This window comes from Cynara cardunculus (genome assembly GCF_001531365.2).
Source record: "Cynara cardunculus var. scolymus isolate 2C chromosome LG 13, CcrdV1, whole genome shotgun sequence".
NCBI lineage: Eukaryota > Viridiplantae > Streptophyta > Magnoliopsida > Asterales > Asteraceae > Cynara > Cynara cardunculus.
Window position 1 is genome coordinate 17801887 of NC_037540.1, and position 17641 is coordinate 17819527.

At 31.9% G+C, this 17641-nt stretch overlaps 1 protein-coding gene across 1 annotated transcript; it reads right to left on the minus strand.

Moving 5' to 3' along the window:
* Positions 1-1244: 1244 nt before the first annotated feature.
* On the minus strand, positions 1245-3300 carry LOC112524650 (probable trehalose-phosphate phosphatase 2). The gene is made up of 8 exons (XM_025134576.1): positions 3157-3300; positions 2864-3004; positions 2704-2775; positions 2474-2599; positions 2285-2341; positions 2069-2170; positions 1661-1879; positions 1245-1403 (listed from the first exon to the last, which is right to left on the minus strand). The coding sequence occupies exons 1-8, from the start codon at positions 3283-3285 to the stop codon at positions 1245-1247; spliced, it is 1005 nt and encodes a 334-aa protein (XP_024990344.1). The 5' UTR covers positions 3286-3300.
* Between the last annotated feature and the right edge of the window lie 14341 nt (positions 3301-17641).

Sequence of the window (17641 nt, forward strand, 5' to 3'; positions counted from 1 at the left end):
TTTCTCGTTAAACCTAACCCCATGTAGTAGAGATGTGCATGGTCCAGTCCTAAAAATCTAGTCTTGTTAATGCATTATTCAGTATCGGCTTCATACAGACCAACTTGTCTTAAAAATGTTGGACCGGTCTAGTATGGACCGAAAGGTCTAGTATGGACCGAAAGGTCTAGTCTTTTTGCCCTTTAAACCTACTCTTATTGATGACGACATTAAAGACCTTATATTAATGATTAAACATTTTTTTATTAATTTGATCTATGAATACATGTTAACTTATCTATCTTTAACATTCTTCAAGAAAAAAAAGGATCTTCCTTGACTTACTCATTCCTTTGTTAATGCCCAACATGGATAGATAATCATTAAAGGTCCTTGTGTATCCATGGGTGCATCTAAGATTTACTTTTATGCATTTGTACAAGCTCAATTCAATATTGTCAATAACAGTTTGATAGTAGCTCAATGAACTTTAAATTTCAAGAAATATGAGATGACTAATAGTTGTGTTTGATGAGTTCAATATTGTTCCATCTATTTCAAATTCAAGAAATACATATGAGCTTCATGTGTTCGAGATAACTGTTGGATCTACGTCGGATTCAAGAAGATCATATCCTTGTGTATCCATCAGTGCATCTAGTTTTCTTTTTTTAGATGACTTTATACAAGCTCAATGCGTATGACAACAGTTTGAAAATTATTCAACTATCACAGATATTTTCGATATTGTTTTGGTATGAGTAATGCAATCTAAGATGCAAACAAATATGCCCAAGAATGTTTATGGTATGAGTAATGCATATGACTCATTGAGATCCTTAAAAGTTGACCAAAAATAAAAACCAGATGTATTTATATATATAATAATAAATAATAATAATTTACTTAAAAAAACCAAGGCCATCACAAAGGCTATAGCTCCTTTGGTTAATTGTAAATAAGGAAGATATATGTTCTTTAAGAAGCAGGCATACCAATTAATTAAAAGGACCATAAAAAAAGAGGGTCCAGCAGCATGCATGCTCATGCCTCATCCATCACCACTAACCCTAACTTAACTCCAAGATCCTACTTCTGTTGGAGCATATAACATACATATACATAGACACACACATATATACATATATATATATATATCTATATTATATGTATAAATGTGTATGTATGTGTGTGTATATGTGTGTATGTGTATGTATATATTTACAAGAAGCCCAACATGCCACTAGAGGTTGGTTTGGTTTTTTTTACTGGTGATGAGAAGTTGTGGGACTGTCAAAACCCCATCTACTTAATCGAAGCAAGAACGCTTGTACCTCCGATGGATTGCGAAGCGAGTGCAAAGCCATCGTCTCTCTTGGTTTCGACGATACTACGATTGGATATCCTCCTCTTTCCCTTAAAACCTGAAAAACAAATATTCTTGTCAAATTTCAAATTAGAAAAATAGAAGTGCATAGTTCAAATATGGACTTGTAGTCTCTTAGCAATGTCACAGAAACAACTCCTCCTGTCTTGTAGGATAGAGATAACTGATAAGATCCGCATACATCTTACTTTCATACCCCATTCTTGGGTGGAACATTTGTTTGGTGAGTCTTATGAATCGGTTAGAAAAGGAATGTTGAGAAGGAGAAAGAAGGGTTTATGTATTTATATATACCTTGAAAGCATCTTCATCTGTTCGATCATCTCCTATATATATGGGGAAGACATCATCGGATTTCTGAAACCCTAAAGTGTCGAGTAAGTAAATAAGAGCATCACCTTTGTTCCACTGTATCGATGGCCGGATTTCCAACACCTTATTTCCCCCAGTCATATGGAAATCTCCATTGTTTGCAAGCATCAATTGGACTGCCTCTTCCACTCTTCCATAATCCTGTATATAATCCACACCAAATGTTCATGATATCAAAAACTTATGAACAAGTTCCATCAGCTCTATCCAAAAACAAAACATCAGAATCTTAAAGATTGGATACTAAATTTGGTTTAGTTGTGCTTGTGCTGTATATTTACATATATATTATATGGTCATGATGATGAAGAACGGGTGCATAATGCATACCTCATCCTTAACATGCCGATAATGAACAGAAAGGCAAAATTTGTTATCCTCAATCATGACCCCTTGTATGTTTTTCATCCTCTCAGTAAGCTCGCTTAATATCTGTTCATTTCACATTTCATAATCAAATTGATTTGTTATATTACAAAAAAAGGACATGATCGATCGATCGCTAGCTGTTTATGCGAATGGGTATAATTCATCTTAATTAATTACCTTCTTAACTGCCGGTAGAAAATCTTGAGCTGGTTGGAAGATGATAACTTCATTCCCCTAACAAATTTAATATCTTACACGTTGATTAATGTGTGTATATATATGTATATGTATAAACTTAGGGGAATCAATCAATAGTTAAAGATATGATTAAAAAAAAAGAAAAAGAAAGTGGAGCTAATTAAATACCTCATTATCAAAGCTTGTTTGGTGATATTTCTTATCATAAGACTTGTTCTGTGGGGGTGGTCCCATAGTTTCCATCCCATGACTCCCCGAATAGTACACCGTATTTAGCTTGACAAAATCAAAAACCTGATGATGGAGTGAAGGGAAAGAATGCATGATTGAGAACATATGATGATGCAAGTATTGCAATCCAATTACAGAAAACACATATGAGTGAAGTTACAATGAACCTTTTCACGACTCCTACCACTGATAATAGCAGTTGGAAAGCAATTAGAGACATCGTGTACTGCTGTGCGCATCTGCAAATTGTACCAAATGATATGTCAAGGAAAAAGGAAGACTCCAAATATTGTTCATGAAGAAAGAAGGAAAATAGTTCTTAAGTACCTCATCAGACATGAAGGCACACTCAGGGTCACTCACGATGGGTGATAATGTGCCATCATAATCCAAGAAAATGACTATCTGTTTCCCCTTTGAGGCATTGATCATATCACGAAACGAGCTAAGAGCAGAAGGGTGTTCTCTCTTCAAAGAACCAAAATACACAACTTTTAATTATATTGTATGCAATAGAATGGTTATAAGTTCTTCTATAGACTATATGCAATAAAGAACAGTCGTTTTATTAATATACTGCATGCACCCAAAAATAAGAATTAACATATTAAGTCACTTACCAACCAAGAAATGTAGTTTTGATCTATTGCAATTGTTTCGCCACCTCTGCTATAGCCACCATCCACATGATCATATCTGGATTTGGACATGGATTCAGATTGGGATCTTGCGGATCTTTGCATTCCCATTGCTTCGTAAAGCTTTGCTGCTGTGCGTGCCAACATCATCTATTATTTCACAAACAAAGGGACAAAGCATAAATATACAAGTAATTAAAACTATAATAAATACGCAAGTTTGTTCCACATTTTATTTCCAAAGGAATGCAAAGATATAATGCAGATTAAACTTAGAGTTCAATTGATTGGGACATGTACGAATTAATAATCCAAGACCACAAGAGACATATGAATAACAAACAAAATTAAGTAACAAGTTGACCAAGTCAAAAGACCCTTTTCACCATACTACGGTTTTCACAATGCAGTATCTAATATAAGAATGTGAGAGAATTAATTTGCATCATCCCAAGCAAGGTATAGATTAAAACACCTATTTTGGATTAAGAAAGCAAAACGCAATTTATGTAAATTAATCGACCATAACTAATGGTTCGAATATTGTTTTAATATCCCAACAAGGCCATCACATGTTTGTTCAACTTATGCTTTTAAATATGTGTAATCATTCTATTATATATATATATATACTCTTTAAAAAAGTCTTCAAGGACAAAAAAGGTTTCCAACATATATATATATATATATATATATATATATATATATACAATATTTTGTGCAAACTATGCTAACCCATCTTAATCGTTCATTTTCTCATCTAACGGTTATTATTAAATGAGATTAAATAAACAATAATTTAATTAATATATTAATTAATATGTGTATGAACAATTGTTCAAAGGATAAATTGGTCAAAAATTTGTATTAATTAATATGTGTATGAACAATCGTTCATCTTCGTGCCTATATCAAGGTATGAACATTCATGTAAACCCTATGGTGTGAACCCTAGATATATGAACATTAGCTACACCGTGTGAACCCTAGATATATGGACATTAGCTACACCGTGTGAACCTAATGAACACGTGGGCTACATAAAAAAGTTCTGATTGAATCAAGAGTGTCTACTTATTTGAAACCTTGTTGGGAATAACAAAATAACCAACAAAAAGCTAATCTTATCGATCAATGTCTTTCGCTTTTTAGGTCTAACAAAACAAATAATATCAATTTATGTGTAAGATGGGTAAGGAACGACTCAGCTTTTAAAATCTACTAAAAATTTAACGCAATGTAAAATTTGATTCTATAGATAATTGAATTTAATGATGTGGAAGTTAATCTAATTATGTACAATAAAACAAAGGATCATGCAAGAAATACAAAAGGGTCAAGATTACATATTTATGACATTTTTATATATGATCACCTTGTCATTTGAACATGGTTTGTATAAAAAGTATAAATTAGGAATGGAGGGGATGTACAGATGCATAGAAACGCGTGAAAAGTGAATTGCAAGTCTCTGACACAGATCATAGGAACAGAAAGAAAATTGAAAAGGTGCATTTCAGCTTCAGTTTAAAATAATCCAAAATCCGAATATCAAATCCTAAAGTCGGTGTTCAGATCCTTTCATCCCCACAATTTTAAATCTACGCCATACCAACTCACTAGCAACTACCAAGTGTTTCTTTTTGTCTTTTTAATTTTTAATTATCAACTAAATAACAGATTCATAAATCACAATTAGTAACAAGAATATACTTAATTTATCAAAACAGTAACACAAAAAATATATTACGTCTTAAGAAAGTATCGATATCTAATTATTCATTTTATAAGTATTATACATCTTAAAACTACAATATAAATATATGTAGCGATTGTTCACTATGTATATAATTTTAATAATTTAGTTACTATTTAAAGTATAAATATAACAAGGACTAAACTTTTGACAATTAAAGTATAAATATAATAAAATAGAGAGGGAATATTGGACCATAAATCAACTTATTAATAAAATTAATTAAAATAGTTATTTTAGACGAGTGGTTTCACTTCTTAACCATTTCTTTCCAAGGTTTGCCAAAACAGTTTTAGATACGCAAAAAACTTACTTGTCCTAGCCAAATGAAAAAGAAAATTACACTTTTTACATTGTGTCTGCAAAAGAAATTACGTTTTTCATCTAGGTACTAAAAAAAATACATTTTTCACCTAGATCCGTAAAAAATTAAAATTACAGAGCTAGAACTATTTTGATAAACCTTATGAAAAAATAGGTAAAACGTGAAATCACTCGATTGAAATGATTATTTTAATTATTTCTCTTAAAATATGCTCCTATAACTAAATTTTAATATGTAAATATAAAAAAGAATCATTTATAATTCTCTCAAATAAGGTAAAATAAAATGTAGAAAATTTATTGTTTTCTTATAAGAACCAAAAGGGAAAGTAAGAAATTTATTAGATGATAAATAAATTAAGAAATCTGAAGAAAAATGGTAAAATATTGAAGATACAAAGTCTTTTTATGAAGAATTCTCTGCCAAGTTTGTGAAATGGTAAGCAATAAATATACCCGTAAAGGGAAAATATGAGGTCAAAAAAATACGATTGTAAAGGGAAAATATGAGGTCAGAAGCATCTATCAAATAAATATTACATTTCAATTTTCACCTATAACCTATATTTTTTTATTATGCATAATTATATCTAATTCGAACAACCAATTAGTTTACATTTTTTGAAATTATAAAATTAATCTATTTTAACTAATTTTAGGAGATATTTAAGAACAACGAGAAAAATCTTTAGTAAACCTGAAGAGATTCAAACTGTAACAGAAACTCCAAATATATCGTCACTGAAGCTAACTTCTTAAAATTAATATTCATTCGAATTAAAAATTGATTAATGTGTATGATTATAATGTTCACACAATTTTTAAGAAATGATTATGACATGTAATCAATTTTGTAATGCTAAAAATGATGTGCTTTAATGGTAAGCATGCATAACTATTGACTATTAATGACAACATAAAAGGTATGGTCCGTTATATAAAATCCTAAATTTACGTAAAAAGCACAAGAATATCTTCAGACCCACAGCTCAAATTTATATAAAGCTAAGAGAAAATAATAACAAAACCAATAATTTTCCTCAATCAACCTGTTTTTCTTTCATTCGTTTTTAAATTGTTCAAAAATAATATCTTTGAGTTTCTTGATATTCTGACGCTTCTTTTCTACATTTTATCAAAATTTTAATTTATACAAAAGTTATTACAACATAAGAATATGTGAAATCCTAGGAGGTGTTTGAGATTGTTTATTTGAAACAACTTATGTTTTTCTATAAAAGTCTTTATCAACTTATTATAATTTAAAGAAATTAACTTCTTCATAAACTCCTTATTACCGGTTTGACACCGGCATAAACTGTTTATTCAAACACTCAAAAATGTTTATTACCGATGTCACACCAAAATAAGTTAATAAGTTGTTTTTATAAACAATCTCAAACACCCCCACTTTCTAAAAGATGTCAAAAAATGAGAAGATATGAAACCTTTATTAGATACCCAAAATGGAGTTCAAACATATATAAAAGAGATTGGGAAAGCCTATATCAGGACTTGAACGTATTTTTTTTTTTTTTTTGGAAGGAAAGCTAGATGAGTAGAAATTGTGTTGAAATATTAGGGGGTCCACGAGCAAAAGAAAAATAATTTGAATCTAATTGGTATGAGATTCTAATCTATATATTGGATACAATACAATTCTCTTCAGTTGGTCAAAACCTTTTTATTAATTATTATTCATTAATAATGATGTGGACTACCACATAGAAAACGAACACCAACTGGTTTCTTTAATGATTCATCGCCAAAACGAAGAAATCGGCATAACCACCGCCACCGGTTTTCTATCGTTTTACTTACAGATCTCCCGTTTCTGTTAATGTGCGAGATTTCGTGCACCACATAAGACAACAACAACGGCCGCCATAGCCGATAAACAAAAAGAAAATACATGGAATGTGCAACGGAAACGATGAAACCAGACAGTGAAATAAAAGTCAATAAAACGCCATTGGTGATTTGATGCAACGAATCACACTGATAAACAGAATTCTAAGCGAGATTATTGTAAAAACTTGTTCTACTATTGAATATCAAATGAAGAATGTGTGTGTGTGTGTGTGTGAGAAAGAGAGAAAAGGAGAGAAAGAATGAGAATCTTACCAGCTGGAGGATTTTCGGAGAAGAAGCTTGCAGAAAAAGAAAAGAGAGCAGGTGAAGAAAAGGGAGAGAAAAGGGGTATTTATAGATGGCGAGGGGCGTCTCTGGTAATTTCCGACGATTTCCTCAAAGATTCTTTTTTTTTGAAGTATTTTTCCTAAAAGATTCTATAAAGGAAATATTAGACTTTTTGAATAAGTTGTTCAAGCTTTCTATAAATTAAAATAAAGAATTCCAAATTTAAAAAACATCTAAAAAAAAATTATTATACTGGATGTCCAGCTTTTTATACGAGCCGATTAATATCAAGACGATCACTTACTTTGCAGTAGCTCGGAATTACTGTATGTGAACTTTCGTGCTCACAAGAAATTTTTTATTTCTTATTGAATTTGAACATTGTATCTCCATGCACTTTTGACTTTAAAGTTCAAGCTCAAATCAATCAGACATCATCCTTATAGTTGAAAAAAAACATCTAAAATTAAATGCTAAAGAAAAATTAAAGTATATTAATTCATTTTTTATTCTCCCACCATAATTGTTTTTTTATTATTTTATAGTTTTTACAAAACATGTTTTAATCAAAAAATTAATTAAGTGTTTGATAAAATGTATCAGTGATATTTTGTTTGGACGTGAACATAATTATGCTGCAAACTACAGTTGTATATAAAGTTTGGTCGAAAGTCAGTTGGGTTGCTTGAAAAATTGTTAAGGTATTACATGTATTGAATATTTTAATAATATGATTGATTATGTAATCTTTATAGAAGTGGTTAGGGTTTTAAGGTAATTTTTATGAGATTTTTTTTGCACCATTTCAGATAAATTATAGAAAATCTGTTGTAAATACTTTCAAATCGGTTGAGTTGAGCTGTTGAGTTGGATAGGATTTCATCCGTTTTAAAACTTTATGTTATTTATTTTAAAAACGTTTGATCCAAATTCAATCATGGAAATTTTTCGATCCATTCTTACCAAACATGTCTAATTCAGTTCATTTTTTGTTTGGTTTGATTCAGTGGCCTCAATCTTATTTGTCTTACATGTAAAATTAAAAATAATTGGTGTCCAATTATGTCACATAAGATATACGAAAATCTTTGAAGCCCTAAAATTAAAATAACATCACATAGATCATTGTTCTTCGTGACAAACAAAAATGGAATTATCTTGGTAGACAATTTATTCCATTATTAACAATGATAAATTTTTTTTTGATTAACCTGGATATCCAACCCGTTATGCGAGCCGACTAATTCCAGGACGACCACCTGCTTTGCAGATAGCCCGGAGTCACCGCATTTGAATATTCTTGGCCACAAGGGGATTTTTATTCCTCTTTGGATTTGAACATGGGACCTCCTGATACTTTTGACCTTTGGAGCCCAATTCAAATCAATCAGGTACCATCCTTATGGTTAACAATGATAAATTTCATATTATGTATGAATGGAGATTTGATTTGTCAAGATTCTCCATCTTAGCAGGTAATCACCAACAGGTGAGGCTAGGGGCTCGTTTCTAGATCCAGAACAGGTTTGGGGTAGGGAGGAGGCGAGATCATACTATCCACCTCTAAGGTGACCCTAATCATCTAGCACGTTTTCTATACCCAACGAAGATCCTTATGTTGAACCCATCTAGGGTTAATTAATTAATTAGGCAGAATAAGGGTAGGGACAGGGAAAAACAAGGGAAGAGGAAGCAAGATCAGGGGTTACATCAACCGGCACCCGTTTCCATCCCTTATACCAAGGTATGAGCTATCGTTTTCTTTTTCAAAAGATGTATTGCAATGACAACTATTTACTTTTTATATTACCAAAAATGATTTTCATGATATACCCACATGTTTGGCCCTGTTAAAATAACACGCGTTAACATTGTTGATGTGAAAAACTTGATTCAAGAAAAACTTTACAGTAAACTTTTCATTTGTTTATTTAATGCATCTCCTGCAATTCACGAGACATTTTATTTTAATTAAAAGGCAACAAGAAAGCAAAAGAAAATAGACCTGCCGAAAGAAGAAGGAGACAAAAAGTAAAAATAAATATGGGAATATCTTTATGTTTATAACCAATTTTCCAAACCGTATGAGATGTGAAAGTTGTTCAGAAGACGGATGACGGTACATTCAACTGCACATTTGACTATAGTTGTATAATTTTTCATGACATGACTCGTTACATGTAAATGATGTTAAAGTGTACTTCTTTATATTAAAAGTCATGTGCATGTCGACAAAAAATGGCATCAAACTTAGAAACTTTTGCCCTGATTGTTAATAAATCACCTCATTGATTATTGAGTATAATATCCGTCATTTCAAAAGCGTCATCATCTTGGTAATTTCAACACGTCAAGTTAATTATATCCCACATCAAAATTAAAATAAATAACACAATGATAAGTCGAAGACATTTCATACGTTACTTTGATCTCTTTTGATGCATTGTTCTTTCTTTCTTTTTGAGCTTGAAGCAGTGTGGCATTATGGTGACTAGGTTATACAATAACTGAGCACATGTGTTCGAGTCTCGATTGAAACGTCAAAAGATTCTATTAAAAATAATTTAACTGTACTCTTATATATTTTTCTTAAGATTACTGTATCTGTATTTTTTATTGTAATTAAATTTTTTGCTTATTATTCTAAAAACCAGAGAATTAACTTCATGTTAAGGGATTGAATTAACTTTGTTAAGAAAATGGTAAAACATAGGAAAGTGAAAGGATGCAATGTGTTCCAACATCAAACTTATTAATGACTTGGAAAGAAATTAGGGATTTTGGACATTCTTGAAAAGTACAAGGGTCTAACTTATTATAACTTAATTCTTCGATTTGATTGTGATGTACTAGAAGGATGTTTGCACAATACAACTAGATACATTTTGATTTTAATATTTCGTTTTATTTTTTATCTCGGTTGATGTTATAACATAGTCCTATGTGATTTTGAAAAAAAACGATATTGTTTTTATTTTTGAATAAAATATAAATTTAAAGATATCATAAGAATTTGATAAAAATATATTGATATTAGTATCAAATTAACTATTTTAAATTTTTCATTTTTTGTGTAGTTTTTTAATTCAACTTTTTTATTAAAATTTAACTTAGGTTCAATAACAAAGTAATTTATATTTAGTTTAATAAGATAATTTTTTATAAATATATTAATTAATTATTTTGTTAGAACTCAATAATTATCTTAATTATATTTTATATTTTTTATATTTTAAAATGATATGTTTATTTTCTATTTGATTATGTTTATCCGCAGTTAGTTACACGAATTCAAATATGGAGCTTTAATAAGTTGTATTTTTGCATAATTTACTTGTAATCTTAAATTTTAAATAAACATTGGTTTTATGTGGTTTTGAGAAAGTGATAATGTTTTTGTTTTTGAATAAAATATAAATTTAAAAATATCATAAAATTTTGAAAAAAAAATATATCGATATCAATATTAAATTAATCTTTTTGAAAGTTTTTGTGTTTTGGTGTAATTTCTTTAATTGGTTTTTTTAATTATAATTTAATTTAGCTTTAGTAACAAAGAAATTTAATTTAGGTTTAATAATATAATTTTTTATAAAGATAATAACTAAGTATTATGTTAGTTATCAATGATTATTATAATTATATTTTAGATAATTTATATTTAAAACGAGATGTTTATCCAATATTTGATTATGTTTATTTGCAGTTAGTTAGACGAATTCAAGTATGGAGCTTTAATGAGTTGTACTTACGCACAATTTACTTGTAATCTTAAATTTTAAGTAATATGCATCAATAAACAGTACTTCGTGCATAAAAAATTCGTTTTTAAAAGTTTTTGTCAAATGCTTTATAATATAGTATAGATATAGAAAACGTTACAAGAATGGTCCCTTAACTATCAACTATCTCTCCATTTGCACTCAACTAGGCTATGGCATATCAACTAACGTACTTTCCCTTCAATGATGGAAATTGAAGGGCAAAATTGTAATATTAATATCAAAATTGTTATTTTAATGAAAGCAAACTTATTCAATAATATGACCGATTAGAAGAGAGACAAAATTATAGGGTAGAAAGAGTTTTCGTTAGTTAAACTGGGGGATAAAACACAATGCTCTCATAAAGCTACGAGCCATCATGTTTGCCCATCGCTTAATGAAAACAATCGAAAAGTTTCAAGGTCTTCCCATAGCCATCTTACAGTCTTCTATAACGGTGCCAACCAAAGATATCATAATCGAGCGACAACGTAACGCTTGCACCATCGTTTAACAATCTGTCAGCACAACATTATCTATTTGTTTTGCTCAATCCAACTCAAAGACTCCTTCACTACTATGACCTCTGCTAGCACATGTTTTACTCTTCCTTCACAGCCACCTCTTTTAGTCGAACTGGCTCCCCACCATGATTTGAGAGGTTTTTAACTCAAATTAATTGTCGGTGATTCTTAAGAAACACCTCCTAAGTTTTTATTTGAACCCATTACAAATTTTTGTTCATACTGAGTAACATCAAATTTTCTTTTATAGATTCTCAATGCTTCGAATTGATCTTAAGACTCTCGTGGCACTGAAGATTTTCTTGACTGTTATCTTCACAGCCTAGGAGATTCCTCAAGGTGCGTACAAAGTAATCCAAATATCCACATTTACCAAAAAATAATTGATATAAAGAGTGGCCCAAATAACAACGCTCATTAATTACTTGTCGGATGTTGATTTGTCAAGATTTTTGTTTTGTAATATAATTATTGAAATATCAACATCTTATATATAATTATATGTTTTCAAGAATATTTCCGATTGCTTGTTGTAGTTTTTATAAATGTTTTTCATGTTTTTTTTTTCAAATCAAATGATCCCCCTCGGTATCAAAGTACTCCAATATTGTATCAGTTTGTATTTGAACCATTGAAATTCACATTTTCTCTTGGATCGTGTCTCAAGATGGGTATCAAAGAAAGTGGTAGTAGTCATGACCGAGTGAACTACTCTAAAGCGTAGTATAGTTTCTCTTTATATATTTTTCCTAAAAAAGTATCTTTTATAAAAAACATTTAGAGTAAATCACATTTTGGTTCATGTGGTGTACCAAAATCGTACTTCCCTAAAATGAAATAGTTATGGAAATGTATCGTGGTTAACATTTTCTCATGCCCTAGGTCCCTCAGTTCCATATTTCGTAATCATGGGACCTGCCACTAAGTTCGTTTAATAACTTCTATTAACTCATGGATGGTTTGGTCTTTTTATCTTTTTGTCATTTTCTTTTTAAAATAAATAAGAACATATTAATATTATATATAGAGTAAATTACAAATTTCGTCCCTGTTGTTGTATGAAATTTTGGATAGGTCCCTCTAAACGAAATAGTTACAGTTATCGTCACCATGATTTCATTTTTATCACGGATCGGGTCCCTTAATCTAACTCTATTAACTTAAACATCGTTAAATTGGGGGCATTTTGGTCCTTTTACTATTTTTATTTTAAAAAAAAATAAAAAACAATATATATATATATATATATATATATATATATACAAACACACATACACAAGCTGAGTAATATTCGACTATCTCCCCCAAACATTGTCCCCTGTCGACACCATCTATCTTCTCATGTAATAAATGGGTTTCAGTTATACATTTGAGGTTATTATTTGACTAATTGGTTACGTGATTATTGAGTATGTGGTTAATTGTTATAATTAATCATATGGGTATATATATGCATGAGAATGATTATGTGATTATGTGCATATTTTTATATGTATGCATGCATGCATGTGGTGTATATATGAGTATATATGGTCATGCATGTATATGTGGTCAGGAAAAAGAGGGGAGGGGTAATATTATAAACCTCAACCGCCCTATTATCACAAAGTTTAAAAGAGTGAATTTTTGAAGAAGCAGCTCCTGCCATTTTTAGAAAGTTTGAAAGAAAGAGAGTCTATGTGATTTCCTTGCCAAGAATAGAAGCTGTGATTTTGTGTTCATTTTGAAGCTAATTTTTGTTTGCTAATTTCATTCTCAAACTCTTGCATAAGGTGAGTTTTTACAAACAATCTTTGAATTGATTATGTGTTGTTGATAAAATATTGGTTTTTCATGATTTGAACTATTGTTGTACGTATGTTGTATATATATTCTTGCCCAAACGCATGGTCCAATAAGGGCTTGTTATCGGACACAATGTTGTTTGATGAGGGTCCCTTATCGGACATGCCTTGACCGGTAAGGGAGTTGTGTAATTTATGTATCGTTTAGTGAGGACTTTACCGGATGAAGTGTTGTCTGGTGAAGACCTTTATCAGATAGGGTGTTGTCCGATTTGGGTACCTTATATCCCAAGTGTTTAATGGATTAAGTGTTTGAGATTTTGAGTATTGACCGGATAGTGTATTTATCGTCCAACGCCTTGTCCGGTGAGGATGCTCATCGAACAAAGCATTGTCTGGTTTAAATGTTGATATTTTAAGTGTTGACCAGTGCGGTTGTTAACCGATCATAGTTTTGTCCAGTGAGGTTGTTAACCGGTCATAGTATTGTCCGATGAGTGTTGTCCGGATAGTGTATTGACCGGTGAAGATGTTTTATTATTCAAAGTGTTACCCGGCTAGAATGTTGGCCGATCAAGGGCAGTATATCGCTCAAGGCCTGTTCGATGAAGGGCAGTCATCGGGTGTGTATTGTCTGGTGAAGGGGTATCTGACCAAGTGGTGTCCGATGAGGACAAAAAGTGGTTTATTTTGTATTTTTCAAATGTTGTTATTAATTTGAGAAAGGTACTGTGATTTCTTTCAAAACCGTTGAATTAAATAATTGTTTTTGAAAGAATGATAAGATGATATTGAAAGTGGATTTAAGAACTGTGAGAGTTCTTGAGATAAAGTTTCTGATATGAAACTATTTTGAGGCCATTATTGGCTAAAACTACAAATTTATCTGTATATTTAATGAGAAAATAAGGGTGGCATATCAAGGAGAGGTGTACCATGGGATAAGGGCGGCATATCAAGGAGAGGTGTACCATGGGATAAGGGCGGCATATCAAGGAGAGGTGTACCATGGGATAAGGGTGGCATATCAAGGAGAGGTGTACGTTGGATAAGTGTGGCATTTGTGTGATCTGGTTATATTATAGATCTTGTTGTCACATTTGTAAGATGCGATAATTCTGAGTCAACATTTTTTTGTGACATGAAGGCTTGGAAATATTGCTCTGATTGAAATGATAACAATGATGTTATTGACAAGGGGAAAATGACTTATAGCCGAAGGCATTAATTGTTTGTGTTTCAAATGATTTTGTGATATCAAATATCCTATTTTGGTTATTCAAAAGAGTAGAGATTTGAAATAAAACCCGAACGGTCTTTGGTTATTATTTAATTCAGTTGTTATTTGAATCTAAAATTGTTTTTATCTTAAAAGCTTTTATTGATAACCAAAAACTCTGGTGATTGTATTTCTTTGTATGATTTGAAGATTGATGCTGTAAGCTCTAGTCTGATAAGATTTATGAGCTTCGGAGAGTTGTGTTCCTAATGTCGGTGAGAATCTGAGTGTTATATTCTCCTTTGTGGTAAGAAATGCATTACCTGGATGATACAAAATCTCGCAATTTAATTCCTTTTGGCGGAACAAATGTTGCAAACTTTTATGATCGGTAAAATTTTTACATTTAGTCCCATATAAGTAATGCCTCCATATTTTCAAAGCAAAAACTACGGCTGCCAGTTTCATATCATGGGTAGGATATTGCTTCATGATTCTTTAACTGCCTTGAAGCATAAGCAATAATCTTTCCATGTTGCATCAATACGCAACCCAAACCCAGCTTTGAGACATCAATATGAACCACGAAATCTTTCGTACCATCAGGTAAGGATAGAATTGGCGTGCTACACAGTTTATCTTTTAGCATATGAAAATCCTTAGCTTCTTTCTCCTTCCATTTAAACCTCACATTCTTTTTCGTCAATCCAGTTAACGGGGCAGCAATACGAGAAAATACTTGTACGAACTTTCGATAATAACCTATCAGCCCAAGAAAACTCCTGAATTCTGTTGGTGTTTTTGGTGCTTCCACTTCTCGATGGCTTCAATTTTGAGGAGATCTACCTTTATACCTAACTCAGAAATAACATGGCCCGAAAATTGGACTTCTCGTAACCATAACTCACATTTTGGCATACAAATTTTCTTGTTTCAAAAGTTCTAGAAGCAGTCACAGATGATTTGTGTGCTCTTCCTCAGATCGAAAATATATCATAATATCATCGATAAAAATAATAACAAGTTTATTGAGATATGGATAGCATACCATATTCATCATGTCCATAAATGTTGCTGGTGCGTTTGTAAGCCCGAACGACATTACCAAAAACTCGTAGTGCCCATAGCGCGTATAGAATGTCGTTTTCGACACATCTTCTTCTCAAATTTTTAGATGATGATAACCAGATCATAAATCAATCTTTGAAAAGTAAGTGGCCCTAATCAATTGATCAAATAAATCATCAATTCTTGGAAGGGGATACTATTTTCTTGACTGTTAACTTGTTTAACTCACGGTAATCGATACACATTCTCATTGATCCGTCTTTCTTCTTTACAAATAATACCGGTGCACCCAAGGAGATGTACTTGGTCGGATAAAGCCTTTATCCAGTAATTCTTTCAACTGTGTCATTAACTCATTCAACTCCGACTAAGCTAATCTATATGGTGCATGAGTAACTGCGTAGCTCCAGGTAACAATTCAAATGGAATTTTATTGATCGATCAGGAGGTAAACTCGATAGGTCTTCCGGAAATACTTCTAGAAATTCACTTACAACAACGATATCTTCCATCTTATTCTTTTCTTTCTTTAAAACTGATACACCCCTTCTGTACATACTTCTGAGCTTTTAAAACGGATATAAGGCTGGAATAACGATCTCGTCTGTCGCCATAGATTATAACCGGTCCCTTCCCTGGTAAATCTATATGAATCATTTTCTTATTACATATTATATTGGCTTGGTTTTTAGCCAACCAATCCATACCCACAATTATATCAAATTCTCTTAGCGGTATAGGAAAAAACTGGATGGATACCTCACACCCTTCTACTGATATGGAACAACCATCAAAAACTTCCTTAACCGACATTTCACTATCATTTGATGTTTCTACTATCAAAACCTCATCTAATACTTTAGGTTTTAAGCACGCGCAACCAACAAATGATGGTGACACAAAAGAACGATTTGCACCAGAATCAAATAAGACTTTGACACATACTGGATTAACAAAGAATGTACCTGTCACCACTTCTGGATATTCTTCAGCATTGCCTCTCGTCGTCTGAAAGGCTCGTCCCCTACCCATTGCCTCTCCACGTCTTACTTCCCCACAACCGCTAGGAACATTGCGATTAAACATTGGCCCCGGTTGGGTGGAATATTCCCAGCATAACCAGGTCCTCGGCCCCTAGAATAATCTGATCCCCATCCCCCAGCAGAACCAGATCCCCGTCCCTTAGCTTGCAAACAGTCAGTATTAATATGTTGGGAGGAATTACACGTAAAATATCTCCGTACCATTTGGCAATCTTTGGCTATATGTCTTGATTCTTGATATTTGTAACATGTTCGTGTTTCGGTGTTGCATTCTCCTTGATGTATTTTATGACATTGGGCACATGTTTTATCAGCAAACCTTGACATTGGATGATTCATATTTCCAAGAAATTTAGGTCTACGAAAATCGGTTGTTATTGCCTACCCTTTCCTTTTCTCCCCAACTCTTTCTTGTGGTTGACGGTTGATATCCTGCTCCAAAATTTCTGTAGCATCAACTGTCACTTGAAATGTAACCGGGTTCCTAGAAATTACATACCTTCAGAGATTAGACTCCAAACCCCAAATATATTTTCTTATTTTGCTGCTTTCAATAGCAACATAGGCTTCAGCAAATCGAGACTATTCCATGAACACTTCAGTGTACTGACGAACTGTCATGTTACCTTGTTCTAATCGAAGAAAATCGTCTTATAGCTTTCGAACAGCAGCTTCAGGACAATACTGAATTTTAAATTTTACTATAAATTCTTCCCACAACATTGTCTTCAAAATGTTCGGATCAGAGCTCGACATGATTTCCCACTAATATAGTGCACTTGACCGCAACCTTAATACCGCGAACATTACTTTATCGTCTTTCACACTTTTACTAGTCTTTAGAAT